Source organism: Bactrocera neohumeralis, chromosome 4 (genome assembly GCF_024586455.1).
Source record: "Bactrocera neohumeralis isolate Rockhampton chromosome 4, APGP_CSIRO_Bneo_wtdbg2-racon-allhic-juicebox.fasta_v2, whole genome shotgun sequence".
Lineage (NCBI taxonomy): Eukaryota > Metazoa > Arthropoda > Insecta > Diptera > Tephritidae > Bactrocera > Bactrocera neohumeralis.
In genome coordinates this window covers 28,531,931-28,555,375 of record NC_065921.1, presented here as the reverse complement: position 1 = coordinate 28,555,375, position 23,445 = coordinate 28,531,931, and the positions used below count along the sequence as shown (strand labels likewise).

General features: G+C 37.7%; 1 protein-coding gene across 1 annotated transcript; it reads left to right on the top strand.

The window, feature by feature from the left end:
* The first annotated feature begins 1,361 nt into the window (after positions 1-1,361).
* Positions 1,362-22,757, top strand: LOC126755940 (uncharacterized). The gene is made up of 3 exons (XM_050468674.1): positions 1,362-1,445; positions 5,142-5,422; positions 22,243-22,757. The coding sequence occupies exons 1-3, from the start codon at positions 1,370-1,372 to the stop codon at positions 22,624-22,626; spliced, it is 741 nt and encodes a 246-aa protein (XP_050324631.1). The 5' UTR covers positions 1,362-1,369; the 3' UTR covers positions 22,627-22,757.
* The last annotated feature ends 688 nt before the right edge of the window (positions 22,758-23,445 follow it).

The window sequence follows — 23,445 nt, the reverse complement described above, 5'->3', positions numbered from 1 at the left end:
AGACTATAAGCTATTTAAATGCAGTGGCCAAAGGTTGAGAAAGAGCGGAATTCTGGTGTAGAATGTGGTCAGGCGAAAGCTAAAGGCCTACTATAACGCAAATAAGGTTCCCTCTGGAGTTTGTAACAACAGCTAAAGGTTATCATAGACGATTTGATTGGAACTTATCAATTTTGCTTTGGACATGGAAAATCGTCAATATACTGTCAGAAACTTAATATAATCCGATGTTTGACAAGTTTTTATCCACCACAAAATGGTGCTGCCTTCAGTGTCACTCTCACCAGATCAGTAAGAACGCAAAAGCGCGCTATTTTTTCCGAAAAAAATGCGAGGTTTCAGACGAAACATAGTCATATAACTTCTTTATCTAATGTTGAGGAAACTGATTATAAAGCCCGACAATTTAAACTTTTATAAAATGCATTTCCATCTACAAAAGATGCAGAAGGCATGGACGATTATATCTTATGAGATGGTTTTAGAGATTTGTTGAAAAATTTTCCAAAAGCCGTAAGCATCTTTACGTTTTAAAAATGGCGAATATCACTTAAGTCCTATAAGGTATTACGTTTATTAAGAAACGTTGTTCGAATAGATAAAGATTTTCGGTTTTGCCTATAATCACAGAGTTAAATCTTTGGAACGATGACGAAATACAATCTGGGATGAAAAACTTTCGATAGTTTTGAAAAGTAAGTATGCATGCATTCAACTACAAATCTATCACATTAGTTTAACAACTCGAAACATTTCATGTAAACAAATTTTGGTATCAAAACAAGGCTGGACCGTATCTTTAGCAATTCGTTCAGCTACTTTTCACATGGTCGCCTTTCGATTCGTTTATTTATTTACATGATCGCCCATATGTTTACCACTTACATACTCATTCGTATGCGTAGAGTCGTCTTCTATTTGTCTATTCCTCAGCTAGCTTGCTACCAATGAGATTGTCTTAAGATCTGCTAGTTAAAGAACCGCCAGTATATATATATATGTACATATGTATATATATTGATCATATGCTCCACCCACAATGCTCTAAAAATAGTCCTTTGGTCGATTCAATGGCACTCGGGCGCGTAAATGAGCGTAAATACTAAGATGTTCTAAGATCTTATACCAGAAACGCATTGTGTATGGTTCGTTACGGTCGGTTGACGCGCATAAAGCATTATTCGACATCGTTTTTTTGGTGTTCTCGTGCTGTGATTAAAGAAAAACTGTGATAGAATTTGAAAACCATTATACAAAAAAGTGACATGAAATTAAACTTACAGTGAAAGTGAATTAAAAAAAATATATATATATTTTACTAAGAAAATAAAAGCATATAGATAAAAAACATAACTTTAAAAAAATAATAATGCCAAGAAGAAAACGAGCTTCCAGCCCATTTGATACATTCGATGATGATTTTGATGAGGACGCCAGTTCGCAAAGTAGGTGTTAAATGAAAAGCACGTTATAAAATATGGAATATCAAAGTGTTTAAAAACAACTTCTTATAAATGGACTCTAGTTAAAGTATTGCTGAAAGAGCAGTCAAAATTACCTAAAGAGTAGTTAAAACATAGAGGAATAATATGGTTTTTCTAACGAGACGATATACATACATACATATACCCTTATTTCTTTTAATTGTTACTACAGAAAAAGCGTATAAACGCATATCTAAACTCAAAAAGCTGATAATTGATTTTAATGTGTTTGTCTGATCATGTTTTCTTACCACGAATAAATTAAGTGTGAGTTTTCTTGTCGCTATAGGTAACTATCAGAGACCCCATTAAGTATGTATTATATATAAATGAGCAGCGTTACGAGCTAAGGACCGTTTTGTTGTTCTAACGGGTACCTAATCCCCGTTAGGATGGTAAGGATTAGATAAGTTGTCATCGAGGTCATCAAACGGTAGGCCAAGGAAACGTTTCGACGGGGTCGGACCATAGGGAAAGGGGTGTCAGATGTATAGGGTTAGAAGGGCATGCAAAGAGGTGGTTAGTGTAATACAGGAACTTATTGTACATTGGACACATATTTGATATGTCAGGGTCGATTCTGGACAAGTAGGAGTTTAACCTGCTACAGTATCCAGAACGAAGCTGCGCAAGGGTCATTCTCGATTCTCGATTCTCGCGGCATCTCGAGCTCTTCGTCTGCAATGGGTTGTGGCTTGACTCCAAGTACGCCATTCACTGAGGGGCTTCGGTGAAGGTGTTTATGGCTACACTGTAAATGGCGGTCAGTGCATGTCTGAAGTTTGTTGTGTTCGAAGTCTCTTCGGCGTATTGTTTTATGTCGTCGACGTAGTTGAGGAAGGACTTCTTGATGCTCCTAGGAGGCGGTTACGCTCCAAGCAGGTGACTGCAGGGATAGTTTCCGCGAAAGCACCCCAGCAGAAACTGCTTACATACTGCAGTTCCTTAACTGGGAACATACGGGCCTCACTGTGCAGGTGTTCGATGGGAGACATCAAGAGGCATCTTGTCGTAGTCCGGAGGTGAAGATATTGGTGGGACGTAGTTAAGGGCCGGTCGACCGATTGTCTTGTTCAGTTAGTGAATATGACCTCTGTTGATTTAGTGGGGGAGAGTGTTAGGTTCTGTGCAGTGAGGAAGCGAGAAAGATTGAAGAGATAGCCGTTGAACCGTTTTCTCCGCCACCGCCAACTGAAGTGACAGATAAGTAGCTGTTAACCAGACATTAAGAAAGCGTCGCTAAGTCGATTTAGCCATGTCCGTCTGTCTGTCCAACCGTCAGTATATACGCGAACAAATTCGTAATTTTTTAGATATTTATCTGAAATTTTGCACAAATCTGTTTCTCTGCAAGAAATTACTCATGGATCACTATAACATATACCTACCATACAAACTTAACTATCGGTACCAAGTGCATGTATCGAAAACAGTTTCATTTGAGAAGATATCTTCATCAAATTGGCATGGCAGTACTGAGTTCGTCGCAGAAATTGTTCAGACCGGACCACTATAGCATATAGCTCTCATTCAATTTAACTGATCTAAATCAAGTTCTTGCATATAATATTTTTTTATTTGTGAAGGGTATTCTAGCTTCAATGCAACCGAAATTAACGTTTTCTCTTCCAAAATACCAAAAAAAAAGTCGCAACTCATCACCTTTAAAACACCACGCTGAAACTCAGAGACTAATTATAGTATCCAATCAAAGATTTAGGTACATGAAACCTGAAATTTTATAGAGAGTTCCCTAAAATTATCAAAATCGGCCAATACCAACGAACCCACCCACCGAATGTAAAAATTTTTGACTTTCCCGTTGACTTCACAATGAAATTCTCAAGATAAAAAAATCTTAACAAAACTAAGTATGTAAATTGGTCGTTATATCCGTTTTCTTCATGGACATAATGTTTCCTTACTCACTAAACATTTTATATGATAAACGTCGAGCATAGAAACAGGTCCGTTCAGGTTATGAAGACCTGACTTTTGCAGAAACCGTTTCTAAGTCAAAAAATAATAATTTCGGAAATATAATGCAAAACTAAATTATTGAAGAATACAATATACATTGCGACAAAAAAGTACCCGGAAGTTGTAAAGAAAACGCAACTTATTTAATTGTTCATCAATATTTATTTTGTTGTCTTCAAAGTAGTCCCCACCAGATGTAATACACTTATGCCAACGATTCAAGTTCTCGAAACACTTTTCAGAAGCATTTTGATGGCCTTCAGCTCCTTCAGCGAATTTTATTTTATCTCCTCGATCGAATGAAACTGAGCGGCAATTTCAGTTTGGCGAACAAGAAAAAATCAAACGGAGTCAAATATGGTGAATACGGTGGTTGATCGATGGTATTCATTGCGTTGTTGGCTTTAAATTCGGTCAGAATCGTGGCTCGATGCGATGGTGCATTATCATCGTGCAAAATTCATGAATTGTTCTTCCACAATTCCGGCCGTTTTCGACGGATGTTTTCACGCAAACGTCTCAAAACGATCAAATAGAACTCCTTATTGACCGTCTGTCCCCCCGAAACAAATTTATGACGAATAACAACGAATATCGAAAAAAACAATGAGCAACACCTAGATTCTTGAGCGACTTTAATGTTAATTTTTTGGTTTTTTTTCTCTACTCCGATGATTGTTGACTTGTTTGCATGTCAAACTCAGGAACCATTGTCCCACAGGCAGCTATAAAGTTTTCCATAAATGTGGGACCGGATTTCACACGTTCAAGGATGTGAAAGGAGACTTGTTTACGGTACTATTTTTGAGAAAGTCAGCTTTATTGGGACGAATCTAGTAAGAACGCGTTTCATACCCAAAATATCCACCAAAGTCATTCGAACGGACTTGCGGGAGATGACGAGCTCTCTTGTTTTCTCTCTAACACTTGCTTTTCAAGAACCATATCTTTCACTTTTTTAATATTTTCATCATATGAAGAGGTCGAAGGTCGTCCAGGACGAGGCATGTCTTCAACGATCTCTTGACCGTGTTTGAAGGATTTTTACCAGTCGTAGGTTTGTGCTTTTGATAAAACTGAGCCTTTTTCAACATTCGCAATGATCCCGCACACGAAATTTGCTTAGAAATGCAAAATTCTTTGACCGATATTTTTATCTTTTGTAAAAATCGCAACTTGAAATATCATTTACCCGTGGAATTGAATTAAAACTCGGGTGTTTTTTTCTTGTCATAATATAAATTATACACACTGTAAAAAGTTAACTGCCCTTCTGAATTCTCACTAAAATCATATAATTTTCTACATTTTGGCAGCATGCAGTCGAACAGATAAATAGTTTAAATTTAATTCTAGTAATCTACCCTCAGAAAATGTTAGTGGGAGTATGTGTGTTTTAAATTAAAAAAATGTTATATAATCGTTTTGGTTTAATGTGGTCTATATTTGATGTCAGTCTACTAATTTTAACAATTTTTACCGAAAATTCAAATGTATTGAAACTGTACCAGAAAAAAAATTGGCACAAATGATAAATCAGAAGTGAGAGTGTGATCCTTTCTTCATATTTTTGATGATATTGAGTACTAACGGCTGCTTAATTCGCTAAAAATATGTATAAAAAATAAAGTCTATTCGCTGATAATCACAAAAAATCATTACTACTTGAACTTCCAGGTTCCAAAAATGGCAATCCACCAATACAACGTAACGCTGCCAATGCAAGAGAGCGTGCACGCATGCGTGTTCTCTCCAGCGCTTTTGGGCGACTCAAAACAAAACTACCAAACATTCCGCCGGACACGAAGTTATCCAAATTGGACACACTGCGTTTAGCGACAATGTATATTAAACAGTTAAAAGTGCTTGTAGAAGGTGGCACAGCGACGGTAGAGAGTCCAGAGGCCTTTCAAGAGTCGGCGGGGATTTTCAATATGCAAGGCGTGCCACAAAGCATGGTAAGTACATATTTTCGTAACTATTAAATATTTATACTAATACATATATTCGTTTATTTTAAATATTTTTTCATATTAATCATAAACTAAGAAAGATTTTCAATGCACTAAGCCACACTCACAAAATTCGACAATAAAAGCAAGTTTAGTCTTAAATTCCTGGTTATTAATTATCTTAACCTGTTGGAAATGTTTGCAATACATAACCTAAGGGTAATATGAATAATAAACCTGAAGATTTCTTTCTACCAACCTTTCGTTCTGTATAACCGGTACGGATCCAATCGTAGACCGAGTAAACCGTCTACTACTAGAGAACATTTTATTTTTTAACAATAGAGCTGGACACTTGCTTCCTTAAAAACGCGAAGTCATAATTATTTTCACAATACATCCTCTAATGGTTAGGTTGCGAAGCTGTATTTGAGGCATGTTTAGAAAGAAATGGCTTGCGAGTGTGGAAAATCCTCTGAAGTACGATGCAATCTTCAGCTGTATTCATTGCTTAATTCATCTGTAGCAGCCGCTAAGGGTAGTCGTGTTTTTATGAGCTGAGGGATTTTCTTTTGTTAAAAGCTCTCATTTCGTTTCTTGTTCGTGAAAAACAATAATGTAACGATGCCTCCATATTCGCCAGACATGGCTTCGTGTGACATTTTCCTATTTCCAAAAATTAAGAGGCCGCAGTTTTACAAGATTGCTGAAAATCGGTCAAAGAGCTAAAGGCTATCCCAAAAATTGAGTTTCAGATAATTTGGAGAAGCGCTGGCATAAGTGCTTAATATGAAATGAGTACTATTTTAAAGCCGACAACGTTAATGAATACGAACGAATAAATATTTTTTTTCAAAAAACCGAAATTGCATAGATATGTATACCATATCAAATTAATCATGCCTTCTATTCTGAATTTTTCATTTCTCAGTCAGATCTCTTCGGTTGTGTTTTAGAAGCATAGCACAAGCTTTAAGTTACAACTTACAAACAATATATTCTCTGTTGATGGTCACAAACGAATCGGCGGGTTCTTCTAGAGGTGCTCCAACGATAAAAAATATTACATTTTATTTTAAGCCTTCGTTGCAATATAGCTTGTACAGAATTTAGCAAACCATTTACAAATGGTTGTCTCACCTTGCACAGAGTTCAGGCAACACTTAACAAACTCTTTTTTGGTATCATCACCATTTTCATCCCAAGAATAGTTCATTTTAATCGATATGAACTTTTCAGCTTGCCACTGGTAATGTAATTTTTTATAAAACAGTGGGATGCATGACTTCAAAAAACGATTATTTTCTTTTTACTTCATCATCCTGTAATTCTGCTGGAGACGCCGGATGTGACCTCATAATGGCCGAGTTTTGAATATTTTCCTTTAAAAATTTCAAAAATCTTTTTAAAATACTACTCTGAGCAAAAAATAGTAAGACTCTGTTCATAATTTGTTTTCCAAAATCTATGTCGACCACCTCAAAGTAATTCCTCTTAGCCCCAATACACTTGTGCCGACATTTTTCCCAATCCTCGAAACAGTTGTTAAAGTCAATTTCCGGAATAGCCTTCAGTGCGCGTAACGATTCACTTTTAATTGGGTGTATAACGTAATGCCGACAATAAAAATCTCGAAAGTTAGAATCCCGAGAGTCAAAAAAAACACCGACAAATCAAGAAAAGGTGGCGTTGTTCGTTCAAAGCCCTGCGCCCTTCCGTCTCCGGCCACGAACACGCTCAGGATCATAACCAGTAGAATTTTCTTTCTGTGCTTCGGTAGAAATAAGGGCGGACAAGGTAAAATACTTTTCACATGTCGGTTTGTCGATGTTTTGATTTGTCGGTATTTTGATTTAGTGCATATTTTAATTTTGTCCGTATTTTGATATGTCGGCATTTCGAACTTCGGTATTTTAAGTGTATCGCCGTTTAATGTCTTCAACTGACTCAAAACCGTTTACCCGGAGCGTTCGCTTGAGTTTGCTGAATAGCTAGAGACCAAACGGAGCTAAATTAGCGAATACGGCGATTGCGGTACGATATTGATTGAAAGTCTGACGAAAAATTCACGAAGAATCAATGCAGTATACGACGGTGCTTCATTGTGGTGCAAAAACTAAGAGTGGTAAGCCCATACTTTCGGCCTCTTTTTACGAATAGATAACATCGAAATAGTATTGCTTGTTAACAGTTTGGCCGGTCGGAAGGAATCCGGAGTGCACCACACGTGGTTTCTTCGGCTTCGGTTCAACTTTGCCACAATATTCGGTCGATTTATCGTCTGTTTCCGTGTCGTAAGCATAGATCCAAGACTCATCGCCATTAATAATACGTTTCATGACATCCTAATAGTCGGAGAGCATTGTTTCAACGACGTTAACGCGACGCTGTTTTCAGAAAAAATGTAGTGATTTTGGGCCAATCGCGCTTTCACTTGTCTGAGGCCCAAATGATCTTTCAAAATGTTTTCCACTTATCCTTCCGATATTTCAACGATGCCAGTAAGATCTCGATCGATCTCTAATCGTCGATTCTCAAGCACCAATTTCTTTATTTTATTGACGTGTTGATCATCAGTTGATGTTTATGGCCGCCCTGGATGTGGTTCGTCATCAACGCGTTCTCGACCTTCCTTGAATAATTTGTAACAATCTAAAATACTTGCTTGCGACAAACAATTAACACCGAAGGACTTTTTCAACATTCTGAAGGTTTCGGCATCATAAATTTAATTCCGCACACAAAATTTAATGAAACTTCTTTGTTGAATAATTTCACTCAGCGTCAAAATCGCTGAATGATCTTTATGTACTTCAGAAATACATGCGTATACTAAACGTATAGAGTGCGACAGACTGCAAGCGACAACTATCAAATATTAAAATACACACGTTCTTATGGACACAGTTATGTAGTTGTACAGCTGCCTCAATAACTGTGTCCTTAAGAACGTGTGTACTTTAATATTAGGTTGTCAAATATCTGCCTTCCGCCTTTTTGTCTTTTGAATTTCGCGGCTATGTATAAAGCGTTACAGAGCTCGTATCTGGCAATACTATACATCTTTGAAAGGTCTTGAAATAACCTACAAAACCGCGCTATGCATGATTAGTTTGGATATTGCGTTCAACAGTTATAGTTATTCGCGCTATTTTAAAGTTTTCCTTCGTTAAAGGCAAATCTGCTGGAGAAACGTTTCGTGAGATTAATGTTGTTTTGGGGGATGGTACTCTATCACTTCGAACTGCGGAGGAATGGGTGAAAACGACACCATGAATAAGCCAGCCGGCGGAAGACCTGTGATGACGAATACCGATCAAATCATGGAAAACATCGAGTTAGACCGGCATGTGGCATCTCGTGACATCGCCCAGAAGATGGGAGTTAGTCACCAAACCATTTTAAGCCATCTGCAGAAGGCTGGATACAAACAAAAGCTTGATGTTTGGGTGCCGCATGATTTGACGCAAAAAAACCTTCTGGACCGAAACAACGCCTGCGAATGCTGCTGAAATGGAACGAACTCGAACCATTTTTGAAGCGGATGGTGACTGGCGACGAAAAATGGATCACATAGGACAATATCAAGCGAAATATGGTCGTGATCGAAGGCCGGTGAATCGCCCCAAACAGTGGCCAAGCCGGGATTGACGGCCAGGAAGGTTTTGCTGTGTGTTTGGTGGGATTGGAAGGGAATCATCCACTATGAGCTGCTCCCATATGGCCAGACGCTTAATTCTACCATCTACTGCGAACAACTGGACCACTTGAAGCAGGCGATCGACCAGAAGCGTCCAGAATTGGCCAACAGGAAGGGTGTAGTGTTCCATCAGAACAACGCCAAACCACACACTTCGTTGATGACTCGTCAGAAGTTAAGGGAGCTCGGATGGGAGGTTTTATCGCATCCACTATATAGCCGGGATTACCACCTGTTCCTGTCCTTGGCGAACGCTCTTGTTGGTGTAAAGTTGAACTCAAAAGAGGCTTGTGAAAAGTGGCTGCCCGAGTTCTTCGCAAATAAGGAGGGGGGCTTCTACGAGGGGGGTATTATAAAATTGCAGATTATCGCACGAAACGGCGCACATTTGAACTAAATCCGATCACTGTAACACTTTTTATAAAGCGTATGAACTAGTGAATAAAGCGCAAAAAAGCGGAAGGGAGATATTTGACAACCTAAACAAACCTCGAAAAAATTATGTCGATGAATAATTAAATAAGAAAGTCTTACTATTTTTCGCCCACAGTAGTATGTATCTTTGGCAAAATAAAAAATTTGAATAAAATATTTAATCTTTTATATGAAAAAAAAATGTTGATGATATGCGGTTTTATGCTCGAGAAAATCTATGTAACACCGAAAATACAAATACAATACAGCTAACAGGTTTTTATTATTGACTTTATATTCCTTGAGAAATTATCTACCATATAAATAGTAAGTTAACAAAACAACAACGAGACACTACGTCACTATCTCAAGTGAGTGAATATTACTCAATGTTGACTATGTTACTGTTAACAATTATCTACATATAATTATATAAAATGTTGTTATTTTACTATCTAATTAGCCGTCCTTGGTTAATTGCGACTCAAAAAACTCACACATATTTACGTGTTATAATCCGTAAAGAACGATTAGTGCTTATTACATTGTATTGCGCTGCTCAACACTTCTGCCACTGGTAATTTACAACAGTTGAGTTATCTCTCTTTAATTTGCCACATAATAAACATATGAGACGATAAGTATACGAACCTCAACACCCCCTCCAAAAACAAAATCAAACACAACTTATACCGCAAAGTAACCTATTCCGCATGTACATATGTATGTATGTATGTATGTTTTTTGGTGTGTAAGTAGGTGTATTTTTAAGTGATGTCACTGCCGCTGCTGCTCCAGAAGCACTCGTCGGCATTTAAGTACGTACTCCATATGGCCACAGGTGCATTTTGTCAATTAATGGCGCGAGCGTCGATGTCAAATTTGGCTGTCACATTAGCAGCCGAAGCAGCGTCCGCATCTACACAATGGGACAAATGTACGTACATACATATGTATATGTATAATCTAAATACATACATACATGAAAGTGTGCGCCGCAAATGTTTGTGGGGTATATGTTTGTTTGTAAAGACGACGAGCTGGCGAGTAGTTCTCAATTAAAATCATTATACTAAAATAGTTTTTATAAATCTCTGGATTAAAGTCTAAAACTATTTGCTAAGTACAGATCTATAAAATCATTAGACATACATACATATGTATGTATGTATTTTTAAAATAGAATATACGGGCTGGGCTGGGGCTTTTAGACAGTTGGCCACCCTTATTGCAGACGGACGCAACAGGCGCATTTAAGCACGGTTCGGCTTTGAACGTCCACTCTGTGGGTAACCTACAAGAAGATAGGCTTTAGACGTTATGCATATTTAAATATTTAACGCATTAAATAAAGTGGTTTATTAGGTGTTTGTTCGAGTTTGATCTCAATTTAATAGTTTTCGTCTTCTAGCTATATAATAAAATTTGTAAAGTCCAAGCTTTAATACTGGAAGCCAATGTACAGTCGATATTAGGAAAATGATTCTGTCAATTAAAGTATATTTTTCCGAGCGGGCATCTGAACCCAGTCCCTCGAGCGGTAGCTATCCAAATAGCTAGCTATTTGGTTTCAAATATACATTTATTTAAAGTCTGTCATTACTAAGAATTCTTGAAGCGCTACGTTCTAATTTTTTTGAGCCTCACATGGCTTCTTTGTAAGCTGTGTTGTTTTTCACAATATTCTCTATTTCTATACACTTTTGCATGCATTTGAACTATATGTCGAAGCATTTTCACCACTTTGATTGAGGTATCTCCAAAACATGCGCTCTAAACGCCTCAACCGCCTCATCATGTGTCGAAAAAAGTTGACCTATTAGTTTCTCTATTACGTACATACGAGAATAAAAAGAAGTCATGCAATGCCAAGTCAAGACTTTACGCTGCTTTACTCGTCAACATCGACTTGACTTAAGTGCTCAAAAAATGCAGTTGATTCAAGCGATGCATGAAAACTCGCATTGTCGTAATGAAGAGTGATTCGTCTTCGGTGGTTAGTTTTGCTGATTTCTTGAAAAACAACTGGTTAGCAAATGGTTATGTACCACTCATAATTTACTGATCTGTATTGCTCTAATGTTATTGTTGCGACATGTTCGGTTTTTTTTTAAAAAAAACAGTATTTGCTTGGAATTCGGCTCATTGTGAAACAGTCATACGGTCGACTGCTGTTTAATATCGGGCTCACGATTCATCATCCGTCACTTTGTCATAGACGTGTTTCGAAGCACCGTTATCGTATTTTTTAACGTTTCTCTTGACAAATCGATACGCACTGGTCGATAAACACTGGTCATTGATGGAGCTTTATCGCCCAATATTGAATTAAGTTCATCGCTGCACCGTTGTTAACTGATAGGACGATCTTGATCTTGAGATTGAACTCCCCTTAGCAAAATATATATTTCTGAAATATCGTTTACCAGGGAATTTAATTACAATTTCCGGGTGCTTTTTTGTCACAATGTACATTTCGTGTTCATTACTCATCGAACCGTCGCAAATTGAAAGGTGAATTCGATTCTTTCGATCTTTCGATTTGATTTCTACTATGTCTGAATTTATTGAACAGAGAAGTGCGATAATCCACCATCTCATACTGCATTGGTTATTCGTGATCATTCCGCCACATTTTCAACTAATATCGTGCCGCAACCACCGCATTCGCCTGATTTACCTTCGTGTAATTTCTGGCTATTCAGCAAATTCAAATGACCGCTCCGAGGACACCGTTTTGACACAATTGACGATATAAAAGCTGAATCGAAGAAGGCTCTGATGGCCATCACGACGGAGGATTTTTCCAAATGCTTTGGTGACTGGAAAATTCGTTGGCATACATAAGTGTATGTATTGCAGTGGGAGGGGATTACTTTGAAGGAAATGAAATGCACAAAATTCCCCTTTCAATTTGATCACAGTAGTAAAACACCAAAAATAGATTCTTATAGTTGTTTTTATTTGAACAGTGGTTAGGAAAAATTAAAAATGCTATCGTATAGAAATTACGGCATGATTTGGACTTTAAAGCGCTTACGAATTCACCAAATTCTCTACACTTGGCCTCTAACGACTTTGTCTTTTCACAGATCTCAAGAGAATGTTTTTGGAAGGAAGCTTTCCCACAATGAAATGTTATCAAAACAAGTAATAGCCATGATCGAGGCATGTTATAAAAAGCGTGATACAAAAAGTGATCTAATCCAAATTATCATCATTTATAAGTATGTTTTCAATAATTTGAACGGATTTTGTAAAACATTTTTCTTCAAACAATACGAATTTTCGAGCGGCAATTGGAAATCAAAAATATGGCACTTTAACGAGAGTGAGAGAAGTAACCGATTTCAATATACTCATACATATGTATGTATGTATTAACAATATATAAAATTTTAATCAAATGATTGAAACTAACATATGAGTTTGTATATGCATATGTGAACACAATTTATACAAAACAAATTTCGAATAACTTTTTGTTAGTCACAAAAAAAAATTAAATAATACGTGACACACATACTAAATATAATCCAATGTCAAATAATAAATATTATATCGTACATACCTACATATATACACACTATGTACTCCTTTACATATTCATGTGTACATTTGTACAAAAATACATAAGTATCGGGTTTTTAAAAAAAAAAAACGCATAAAATTTGCTCTCAATCGATTTATTTGAAATTTCAGATTTTCAATATCTTTTTGATTTTCATTTAAATGTTATGACAAAGGTTTTCGGAAAGTTCCGCCATTTTTCGAGCAGTTCGGCCGGAATTTGCCCACTTTTCATCTTCGAAATGTTGTCTTCCATGGAAGCCAAGGAATATTTGCTGGCTTAGTTTCATTTATGATATCTCAAAAAAATAGTCTAAAGGCGTTAAATCGCATGATCTTGGTAGCCAACTTACGGGTCCATTTCTTGAGACAGAAGTTCTCCGGAAAGAATCAGCTGTTGGCATATATAACCCATCTTGTTTTAGAAACAACATGTCAACAAAGTTCAGTTCTTCAACATTTTGGCAACAAAAAGTTTGTTAGCATGATCGATAGCGATCGCCATTCACCGTAACGTTGCGTCAACAGCATGATACAAAAAATACGGTCCAAAAGATTCCACCAGCGTACAAACCACACCAAACAGTATTTTTCGGGATGCAAGAACGGATTTTGTAAAACATTTTTCTTCAAACGATACGAACTTTTCGAGCGGCAATTGAAATCAAACGAATATGGCACTTTAACGAGAGTGAGAGGAGAAGTAGCGAATCAATATACATACATACATATGTATGTATGTATTAACAATGGCCATAACCAAATTTTAATCAAATGATTGAAACTAACATATGAGTTTGTATATGCATATGTGAACACAATTTATACAAAACAAATTTCGAATAACTTTTTGTTAGTCACAAAAAAAATTAAATAATACGTGACACACATACCAAATATAATCCAATGTCAAATAATAAATACTATATTGTATATACATAATGTATATACACATATGTACGTACTTATTTCATGTTTATTACATATTCATGTGTACATTTGTACCTTAATATACATAAGTATATTAAGTGTGTAACCGCGCAAATGCAAAAACAATTTTGAAAAGTCAACACGCAATTCTACAATCAAATTTCCTGTAATTCGATATTTTTCACTTTCAACTATGAATATGACAGATCTTCAAGAATGGTGCCTATGCAATTTTGGTGCGAGTGCACATATGTATGTATGTACATACATAGACTAGGTGCAAGCATACATTTTCACATATCTTCTTATATACATACCTATCCTTCATAGTTTAAAGAAAACACTTCAGAAAAACCAGTGACAGTGATATTTTTAAAAACGTCTCTTCAAAATGACTGACAGATCAGTGCAAACTGTCACCATTTCAAGCACGGGAAATTGTGCGACGATATTGATTTACAGTTGAGGTAAAAATGGTTCATGGAAAAATTAAGAGTCACTTCGTACCAGATACTCGAACTTTGGACTTTACCAGTATTTTGCTTATGGAAATATTGGTTGATGCTTTGCTGGAAATCAACTTCTATAGAGATGCATCAATAGCGGAATCGCGACTCGTAAGGACGAAATTTATCAGTTTTTTTTTATACCCTGAACAGACAGTGAAACGTCGGAGACTAATGACCACGGACATGGATGAGTCGATTTGCCCATGGTCTGTCTCTCTGTATGTACGCGAACGGGTCTCTCAGTTTTTGAGTTATCGATTAAAAATTTTTTTCTTCACATGAAGATGAACCAATGAATATTTGTCGAAACCGCCGATATCGTTACGTTGTCCACAGTAACGCTTTAATCTCCAAGTATATTGTTCAGATCGGACCACTATAGCGTATATGTAGATACCATAAAAGCTTCTTCTTCTTTATTGGCGTAGACACTGCTTACGTGGTTATAGCCGAGGTTACAACAACGCGCCAGTCGTTCTTCCTTTTCGCTGTTTGGCGCCAACTGAAGATTCCAAGTGTGGTCAGGTCCTTTTATATCTGGTCTTTCCAACGGAGTAGAGGCTTCCTCTTCCTCTGCTTACTGACTTACTCTCAGAGCCGGAGTGTTTTCATCCATATAGCAGGACGGGAAGAATGAGGGACTTATAGAGTTCGGTTTTTGTTCATTGAGGGAGGACTCAACTGCCTACGCGTTGCAAAAGTTTTTTGTGAAGTCACAATCATCAAAAAGTGAAAGAATCAGAGAGATAGTAGATAATCTCAATAACTTTTACAGAACGTTTGATTAACATATTTTGGTTAATGTTTGAGTATGAAGCCATTGCTAAGCTTGTACCAAAAGATCTAAATCTTTTGCAAAAACGACGTCGGATAGAGGTTGTAAAATAGATGCTTGAGGACCCTACACTCATCAAACGCGATCTTACTGATAACGAGGCGTAGGTTTATGAATATGACATCGAAACTGTCCAACAATCTAACGAATGAAATTAACCGAACACCAAAAATCTATGGATGCACTGACGACCATCCCACTCGATGCTTATAACAAGTCTATGAACAATTGGATAAGGCGTTGGCATGATTGTATTGATTGAGGAGCCTATTTTGCAGGCGATAATATAGATTTGTATTAAAATATGGTACAGTGATTTATATCAATCTGGGTCAAATTTGATCAGATGGTATATATACTTACATAGATGCTATAAGAAACACACTTGTAAACTGTACTGGAGATTCGGTGGACCCGAAGTTTATTTTTTTTTATTTAACTACACCGAGACAAGTTTTTCTAAAATGTCTGGCTCGAACAAATACTAATTCAAGTTTAAAAAAAAAAGTTATGTGAACTGATAAACAACCTAACTAAATTTTTCTGATCATCTTACTTTCTCCTTCATTGCCTGCTGTTCTCGCCCTTTTCCTAAACGCCTTTTTATAATTGGAGAGAATGTTGATACCCAGATTGAATGTTCTACTGCGCTGAATAACACCGTACTCTCCATGTACGGTCCAGGGAAATGGACTTAGACTAAGATGATTTCTCATCTATCAAGAAGTAAACCGTTAGGATCTATTATGTGTCTCTTTGTCCTTCCTCTCTTTATGAATGGGTTGCTGTTAATGTGTTCACCTCGCGTCTGTTTCCCCAATCACAACCCGTTAAATGACGGTGAATGTATAATATAAACATTTTGAATTATGAGACACCGAAACATATGGTTTTAAGCAAATTTTTAATAGTTTGTGATGAATGGCAAACCACTAAATGTGGCGTTAACCACAAGCGCCACGCATTAAAGGTGTTTCGTCCGTTGTTTACTTCCATGTCGACTTTATTCAAAGATTCAAGCACATGCAGTCATGTGCTAAATATTAAGGACAGGGGATAACACTTCAACCGGATGCCTCTAAAATCTCAAAGAGTGTCCAGTGCAATTTTTTCAAGACAAATTTGAACGGTATCTAATTTTTACCGAATTGTGTACGAATGACAATTAGATGAATTTAAAGTTTCAGTTTCAGTTAAGGGTCACGCCTAGTTTGAAAGGCAATTATTGGAGTATGTTTTTACACATTTTAAGAATACACAGCAAAAATTGTGAGGAAAAAATTAATTTTTGAGTTACTCGCAATCTCCTACAGACCTAAAAAAAAGGTTCTCCACTAATACAGTGATTCCAACCTTATCCGTGGATTAAAACTAAAATTCTCTACCAGAAAACAAGTTGAATTTTACCCAAAATGTTGGTCTTTTTTGGCTAGTTCAGATAAAAAAATTGGTAGATCATTGTATGGAGAACTATATAAAGAGCATGCCGAAATAAAAATTTATAGGTTTTGAGAAAAACGCGTATATAAATTAACTGATAGATGGGATTGAACTGAGCGCTTTTCTGTCTGTATATACGCAAACTAGTGCCAGAGTCCCTGTTTTTGAGGTATCGATCTAAAATTTTACACACGTCCTTCTCTGCCGTGGAGAGTCGATTCGGCGCCGTTCGCAGTAACTGGGACTTATGTATGGAATAACTTGGCGCATTTTACGTCGAGATTTTAAATTGAAAGCGTAATACAGTTTGCGCAAGGACTGAAGCCGCTCGATCTTCCCTAGTACATCTCTTCGCTCTGTGGGATCTTGAAAAATTTCAAGAAGATCCAACGTTTTCGAGCCAAATTTTGTTCAGCGATCAGGCCCGTTTCTGTGGGTGGGGGTATGTAAATAAACATAATCAAGAGCTGCCATTTCATTCAGAAAAAACAACAATTTGATGTGATTTGTGAGCCGGTGGAATCATCGATCCATATTTCTTCAAAATTGATGCCGGTGAGAACGTAACCATCAATGGCAATCGTTATCGCGCTCTGATAACTACATATTTGATGTCTGAAATTAAAGTTCGTGATCTCGGCAACATTGGGTCTCAACAAGACGGTGCCACTTCTCACACATCGCATCATGGATTTATTGAGAGAACACTTCGGTGAGCTGGTAATTTCACGTATTTGGCAGGTCGATTGGCCACCAAGATCGTGTGATATCAAACTCTTACACTTTTTCCTGTGAGCATATGCACAGTCTAAAACCTATGCGGACAATCCCGCATCGATTCAGGCGTTAACCTTCGAAATGCTCGAACGAATCATCGAAAATTGAACTCAACGGATGGACATGAACATTTGAAAGAGTTAATCTTCAAAACATAAATGCCAAAGAATGTTCTTTCGAATCATAATTTACATTCTCCATAGAATTTGAAGTTTATGTGTTCTTTCTTTAAAAAAGTAGGGAACCTCGAAATGTATCACGCTTTAGAACAATACAGAGCTGTAGCATTGGTGCATCTCGCTTTCATCGGCAATTTAATCTTTCAAACGGGAATTGATACTTTAGGGACGTTTAAAATCAAAAAGCAAAAATGTTTATAAGTGATCTTAATATCGTACCCATAACTGTATGAGCATAGATCTACATAACTAAGCATGGGAAACGTCAAATTTGTCTTGTTTACATATTTCTATGTAGACTCGAATAAATCAACATTCACCGTCTGTTCTCAGCGATCATGGCACACACCAAACTGCCAAATGCCGCGACTTTTTCTTTGCTCCATTTTATGTTAGTTGTTGTTTTGATAGGGAGGGCGCATGATTGGTCGCTCGGCGGATTTGTTTTGGCTGATAGCGGATTGTTTAGCTTTGTTTTGTCTTTGCTCGCTTTTACCCTAATGTTTGCGTAGTCAACAACCATTTGGCTGCACATTTCTTCCGAGACTGCAAACGCATATGCGAGTGTGTGTGTGTATGCCTTTGCATAGGCATGTACATTTGTATAAAGTATAATAAACATATGCATGTAATAAGCGCCCTTTTGTAGCCAATCCTTCATTTTAATAGGCTTTATGATTGTTTTGTTATTTTGTTATTGTTATGTTTAAGTGATTGTTAACGCAATCACATTTGTGTAAATAAAAAAACTCGGAATACCATTGAGCAACACCCCGCAAACAGCTGTTCACAGTTCACACTTCACACATTTCGCATTTTGCGGTGATCCACATTCATTAAACACTTCCACTTATTGAGCAGTTAAATATACGAAGCAACAAGCGTTTTCACGTTTATAAATACATATGTACATATGTATGTATGTACACATACTCGTATAGATATGTAAGCAATATCCGCAGTATGATTTATTTGTATACTTGATGTATCACACTCACACTTTAACAAAAGAGTTGGCACCTTTCATCAAATTAAGATTTCAAGAAGTTATGATAAACAAGTAAAGAAGGGTTAGGTTTAGGCGTAATCGAATATTTTATACTATCAAAATTTGCAAGGATCAAAGGCAAGAAAATTCCTTCCATATAAACACTTGACTCCGAATGTTCAGTTTGTATGGCAGCTATATGCTGTCGGCGGTTCCGAAAAATTATTCGTTTCTTGAGGAGAAAATAACGTGTGCAAAATTTCAGATTGATGTCTCAAAAACTTTGTGACCTCTACGTGTATATAAGTACCAACGGACAGACAGATGGACAGGCAGACACTCAGGCTAAGAAGCATGTCTAAGTCCAAGAAGCATGCAAACGGTTAAACCCATCTAAAGCCCCAGGACCAGATGGAATTCCGAATGTAGTGCTAAAAACAGCGATTACTACAAACATAGACCCCTTTCGAACCATGTATAATACATGCATCCAGGAAGGCCGCTTTCCCACCATATGGAAAAGGCAAAACCTGATACTATTGCCGAAACCTAACAAACCAATGACCGAACCGTCCCACTTTCGGCCCATTTGCATGTTAGACTCCGCTGGAAAGATTCTGGAGCGGATCATATACCAACGGCTAAATAAGGCAATCGACGATGCCGGTGGGTTATCACCCAACCAATTCGGATTCAGAAAGGCAAGATCCACAATTGCAGCTGTAAATTCCCAACGTGCCAGCGAACAGCGGCGGGGAAGAAATGTAACGGACAACCACGACTCAAACACACAAACGTTGACGTGACGGGAAGGGTTGGCGACGAACAGGGGGGTTATCAGACTAACAGAGGTGGGGCCAAGTAAATGCAACTTGTAACTGAATGCATTTTGACCATCACGTACGCTTGAGTGTCACTCAACCATCCTCCCGACGTAATACTTGACGGTGGTACCGGGGGGAACGGTACATGACGGAAGGAGGTTTAGTTCGGATTAAAGTTCCACACTGGCATGAGGTTCAGGCTTTCGATGCTTCCTCCTTGTAAAAAAAAAAACAAAAAAAAAAAAACTCAGGCTAAATCCACTTAGCTCGTCGTATGTCCGCCCGGCCGAGCTGATAAGGAGCATATGTATATCAGCTTCTTTGTATAATATGGTCGGACGAAAGCATGCCGTGCGATAAGCCTCCTCAAAATCGCATATAAGGTTCTATCGGGTTCTATCGATATGCACCATGCGCCAAATCTTAGAAAAGGCTCGTGAGAAGATGATCGTCACACACCACCTCTTCGTCCGTCGATTTCAAAGCTGCTTTTGACAGCAAGAAAAGGAGCTGCGTTCATGCCGCTATGTCAGAATTTGATATCTCCGCAAAACTAATACGGCTGTTTAAACTGACTTTGGGCAATACCAAAAGCTCCGTCAGGATCGGGAAGAACCTCACTGAGCCGTTCGATACCAAATGAGGTTTCAGCCAAGAGAAAATAATACGATCTGCAGAGGCCAGTCTTGTCGACCGATTGGATGAAAATACTCCAGCTCTGAGAGTATTCGACGCAGTATCCACCGGGGGAAGCAGAAGAAGAGGAAAACCTCCTGCTGTTGTAAAGCCCAGGTGGAGAAGGACCTGGCTATACTTAGAATCTTCAATTGGTGGCAAACAGCGAAAAGGAAGAACGACTGTCGCGCTGTTGCTAAATCGGCTTTAACCGCATAAGCGGAAACTATGGAAACCAGATTTTACATGATTGGCACAAATAGGTGTGGTGTAACGTGGTTGTTGTCCCATTTCGCCTGTTTTTATACTGTGACATCGGTAGCGGCTTGTTGTAACGGTCCTCTATAGTGTGAAGGTTCGAGGCATTTAAAATAGGTTCTTGTTTCCTAATTTTTCACTCAGTTTTCACTTCCGACTTCTTCAAAAGTAATTTTTTAAGTATATGAAAGATTTTCGTAACTCATGAATTAAGCGAAACTAAAAATGTTATGATAAGTAAACCAAACACTCTTAACACAATTAAGAACACTATTCGGGTAGTCCTCTATTTTGAAATAGACTCTCCACCTGTCCAAAAAAGTAAAATTAAACAGAATTTCACAAAATTGAAAATTATGCTGCCAAAACTTTAACAAAGTCTGCCGAAAAGTATGCTCAGATAATTGGAAATTCGACGAGGTCGCGTCTAATTCGCAATATTAATTGAAAGCATTCCAATTATTTTCGAAGAATTGAGCTTTGAATAAGCAGTTTACCAATTTATAATTTTAAAGGATTATCAATTTCGAGGTTCCCTACTTTTTTTTAAGAAAAAACACAGAAACTCAAATTTAATGGGGAATGTTTATTATCATTCAAAAGAACATTCTTTAGCATTTAGTTTTTGAAGATTATCTCTTTCAAATATTGGCCGCGGCTACGTCTCAGATGGTCCATCCGTTGAGTCCAATTTCGGATGACTCGTTCGAGCATTTCGACTGGTAACTGGCGTATGGCAGGCGCGACCGGCCCAAAACGTGAAATTATCTGCTCACCGAAGTATTCTCTCAATAAATCCATTGATTGATGCGATGTGTGGGAAGTGGCACCATCTTGTTGAAACCAAATGTCGCCAAGATCACGAGCTTCAATTTCAGGCATCAAATAGTCGGCAGCATTTTGGAAGAAATCTGAACCGATAATTCCACCGGCTTCTTTACATACCCGTTGAGCCAGAAATGGGACTCATCGTTGAACAAAATTTGGCTCGAAAACGTCAGATCTTCTTGAAACTTTTCAAGATCCCATAGAGCAAAGCAATATCGTTTGGGAAGGTTGAGCGGTTTCAGTTCTTGCACAAATTGTATATTTCACGCTTTCAATTTAAGATGTTCGACGTAAAATGCGCCAAATCGTTCCAAACGTCAGAACGAGTTGGTGCGAACGGCGCCGAATCGGATCTCCACGGTCTTCGTGTACACTCTCAGCTACGGCTGCTTTATTTTCTTCACTGCGTGCTGGACGTGGTCTGTTCGGAAGATTACTAGTCAATAATGAATGCTGGTTCTCCAGATGGGTGATGGTGTTGCGAATAGTACGTCGATTGAATTGACCAAAAGTTGAGCGAAACACATTCTTTACAGAACGTGAATTTTCGTAATAAAGTTGAAAGATTTTTAAACGTTGTTCAGGCGCAAGTCTTTCCACTATGAAATTCCAAACGAATCTAAACAAAAATAACATGACAGCTTGACACGACTCACGCGTGTTCTTTCAAAAAAAAAGGCTATTGAAAAAAGTACCTCTACTTGGAACTCCCTTTATAATTTTTTCCACTGCAGGTCTAAGTAATCGAAACGGTACGGGATTTACATCCGTACAAAGCTTATCAACTTGACAAAATTCTTTAGTATTATTTGAGAATATTTACGAGATTTTGAAATTTTTGTTAATAATAACAAACAAGAATTTAACGAGCTACATACATACTCATGTCTTTCTTACAGACTTGGCCCTTCGGCTTCCATCACATGCAAAATAATAGCAACAGCAGCGGTCGTCTGCAAGCACTCCAATATTCGCCCACCGAATGGAGTAATTCGCGCAATGCATTTTCCAAATATGGACGCATGAGCAACACGAGTAACGGCAATTGCAGCAACAACAGCGCGAGCTATCAGCAGGAAACAGTCAATATGCTGCACTCACACCACTGGTACACCGCGGACGAACCCATGGTGGAGGACATCAATGTAAACAACAACAACAACAATTGTGTCTTTTTCGAACAGCAACCGGAACAGCATGTAAAACATAATCACGACATAACACAAATGCATCATCAACTTTATCACACGAACCACTCAAATGCGCAAAGTTCAATACGCTAATCACATACACATACATACATACATACATATTAATATATTTAGAATTACAGTTGTATAGATACCTAAGATTTTATGCACAGATTTATACTTTGCAAATAAAATTAATTATTTAAATATATTTAAGGAAATAAGTATTAACACAAGTGTGTACGTAGAGCTAATAGCTTATTATATAATAAAGATGAATTTTATGGCCGTATTATAAATAATTGCGAACGTTGCGACTTAATCACTGCTGCTGTTGAGACTTTAAAGATTTTGTTGTAGCGCCCAACCACAAATTTGTTTGTTTGTATTTTAGAAAAACAAAAAGAAACAAAACAAAAAAAATGTGAAGAAAATAGGAAGAAAAAGACAGTTGGCTAGTTCAATTGGCACCGATATGCTATAGTTATCCGATCTGTACAATTTGGACATTGTAGCGATGCCTTGGATAAAAATCTCTGCCAAGTTTGAAAGAGTTTTCCATAGCAGGACTTGAGTTTAATCGACCAGTTTGTGTGGCAGCTGTATGTTATAGTCGTCTACTCTTCCCAGTAGTAAAGACACTTGAGGTCTTGCTACTCCCGACCTTCATGCACCACCTGAGATAAGCAAACCACCAGCATGGCTTCCGAAAAGTGCATAGCATCACCACAGCACTTAGCGTCATTAACGCTCAGATACTTCATGGCCTCAACCAAAAACCACCCAGCGAGAGGACGATCTTCCTAGCGTTAGACTTGTCAGAAACTTTTGACACAGTCAATCACACAACGCTACTTGAGGACATCGAAAAATCTACGCTCCCTCCAGAACTGAAGAGATGGACTATGAGCT

Excerpts from the sequence above, each read along its gene's own strand:
- LOC126755940 (XM_050468674.1), top strand. The coding sequence starts at position 1,370 with ATGCCAAGAAGAAAACGAGCTTCCAGCCCATTTGATACATTCGATGAT. Across the intron at positions 1,446-5,141 it reads TGAGGACGCCAGTTCGCAAA|GTTCCAAAAATGGCAATCCA; the intron begins GTAGGTGTTAAA and ends TTGAACTTCCAG. Across the intron at positions 5,423-22,242 it reads AAGGCGTGCCACAAAGCATG|ACTTGGCCCTTCGGCTTCCA; the intron begins GTAAGTACATAT and ends TCTTTCTTACAG.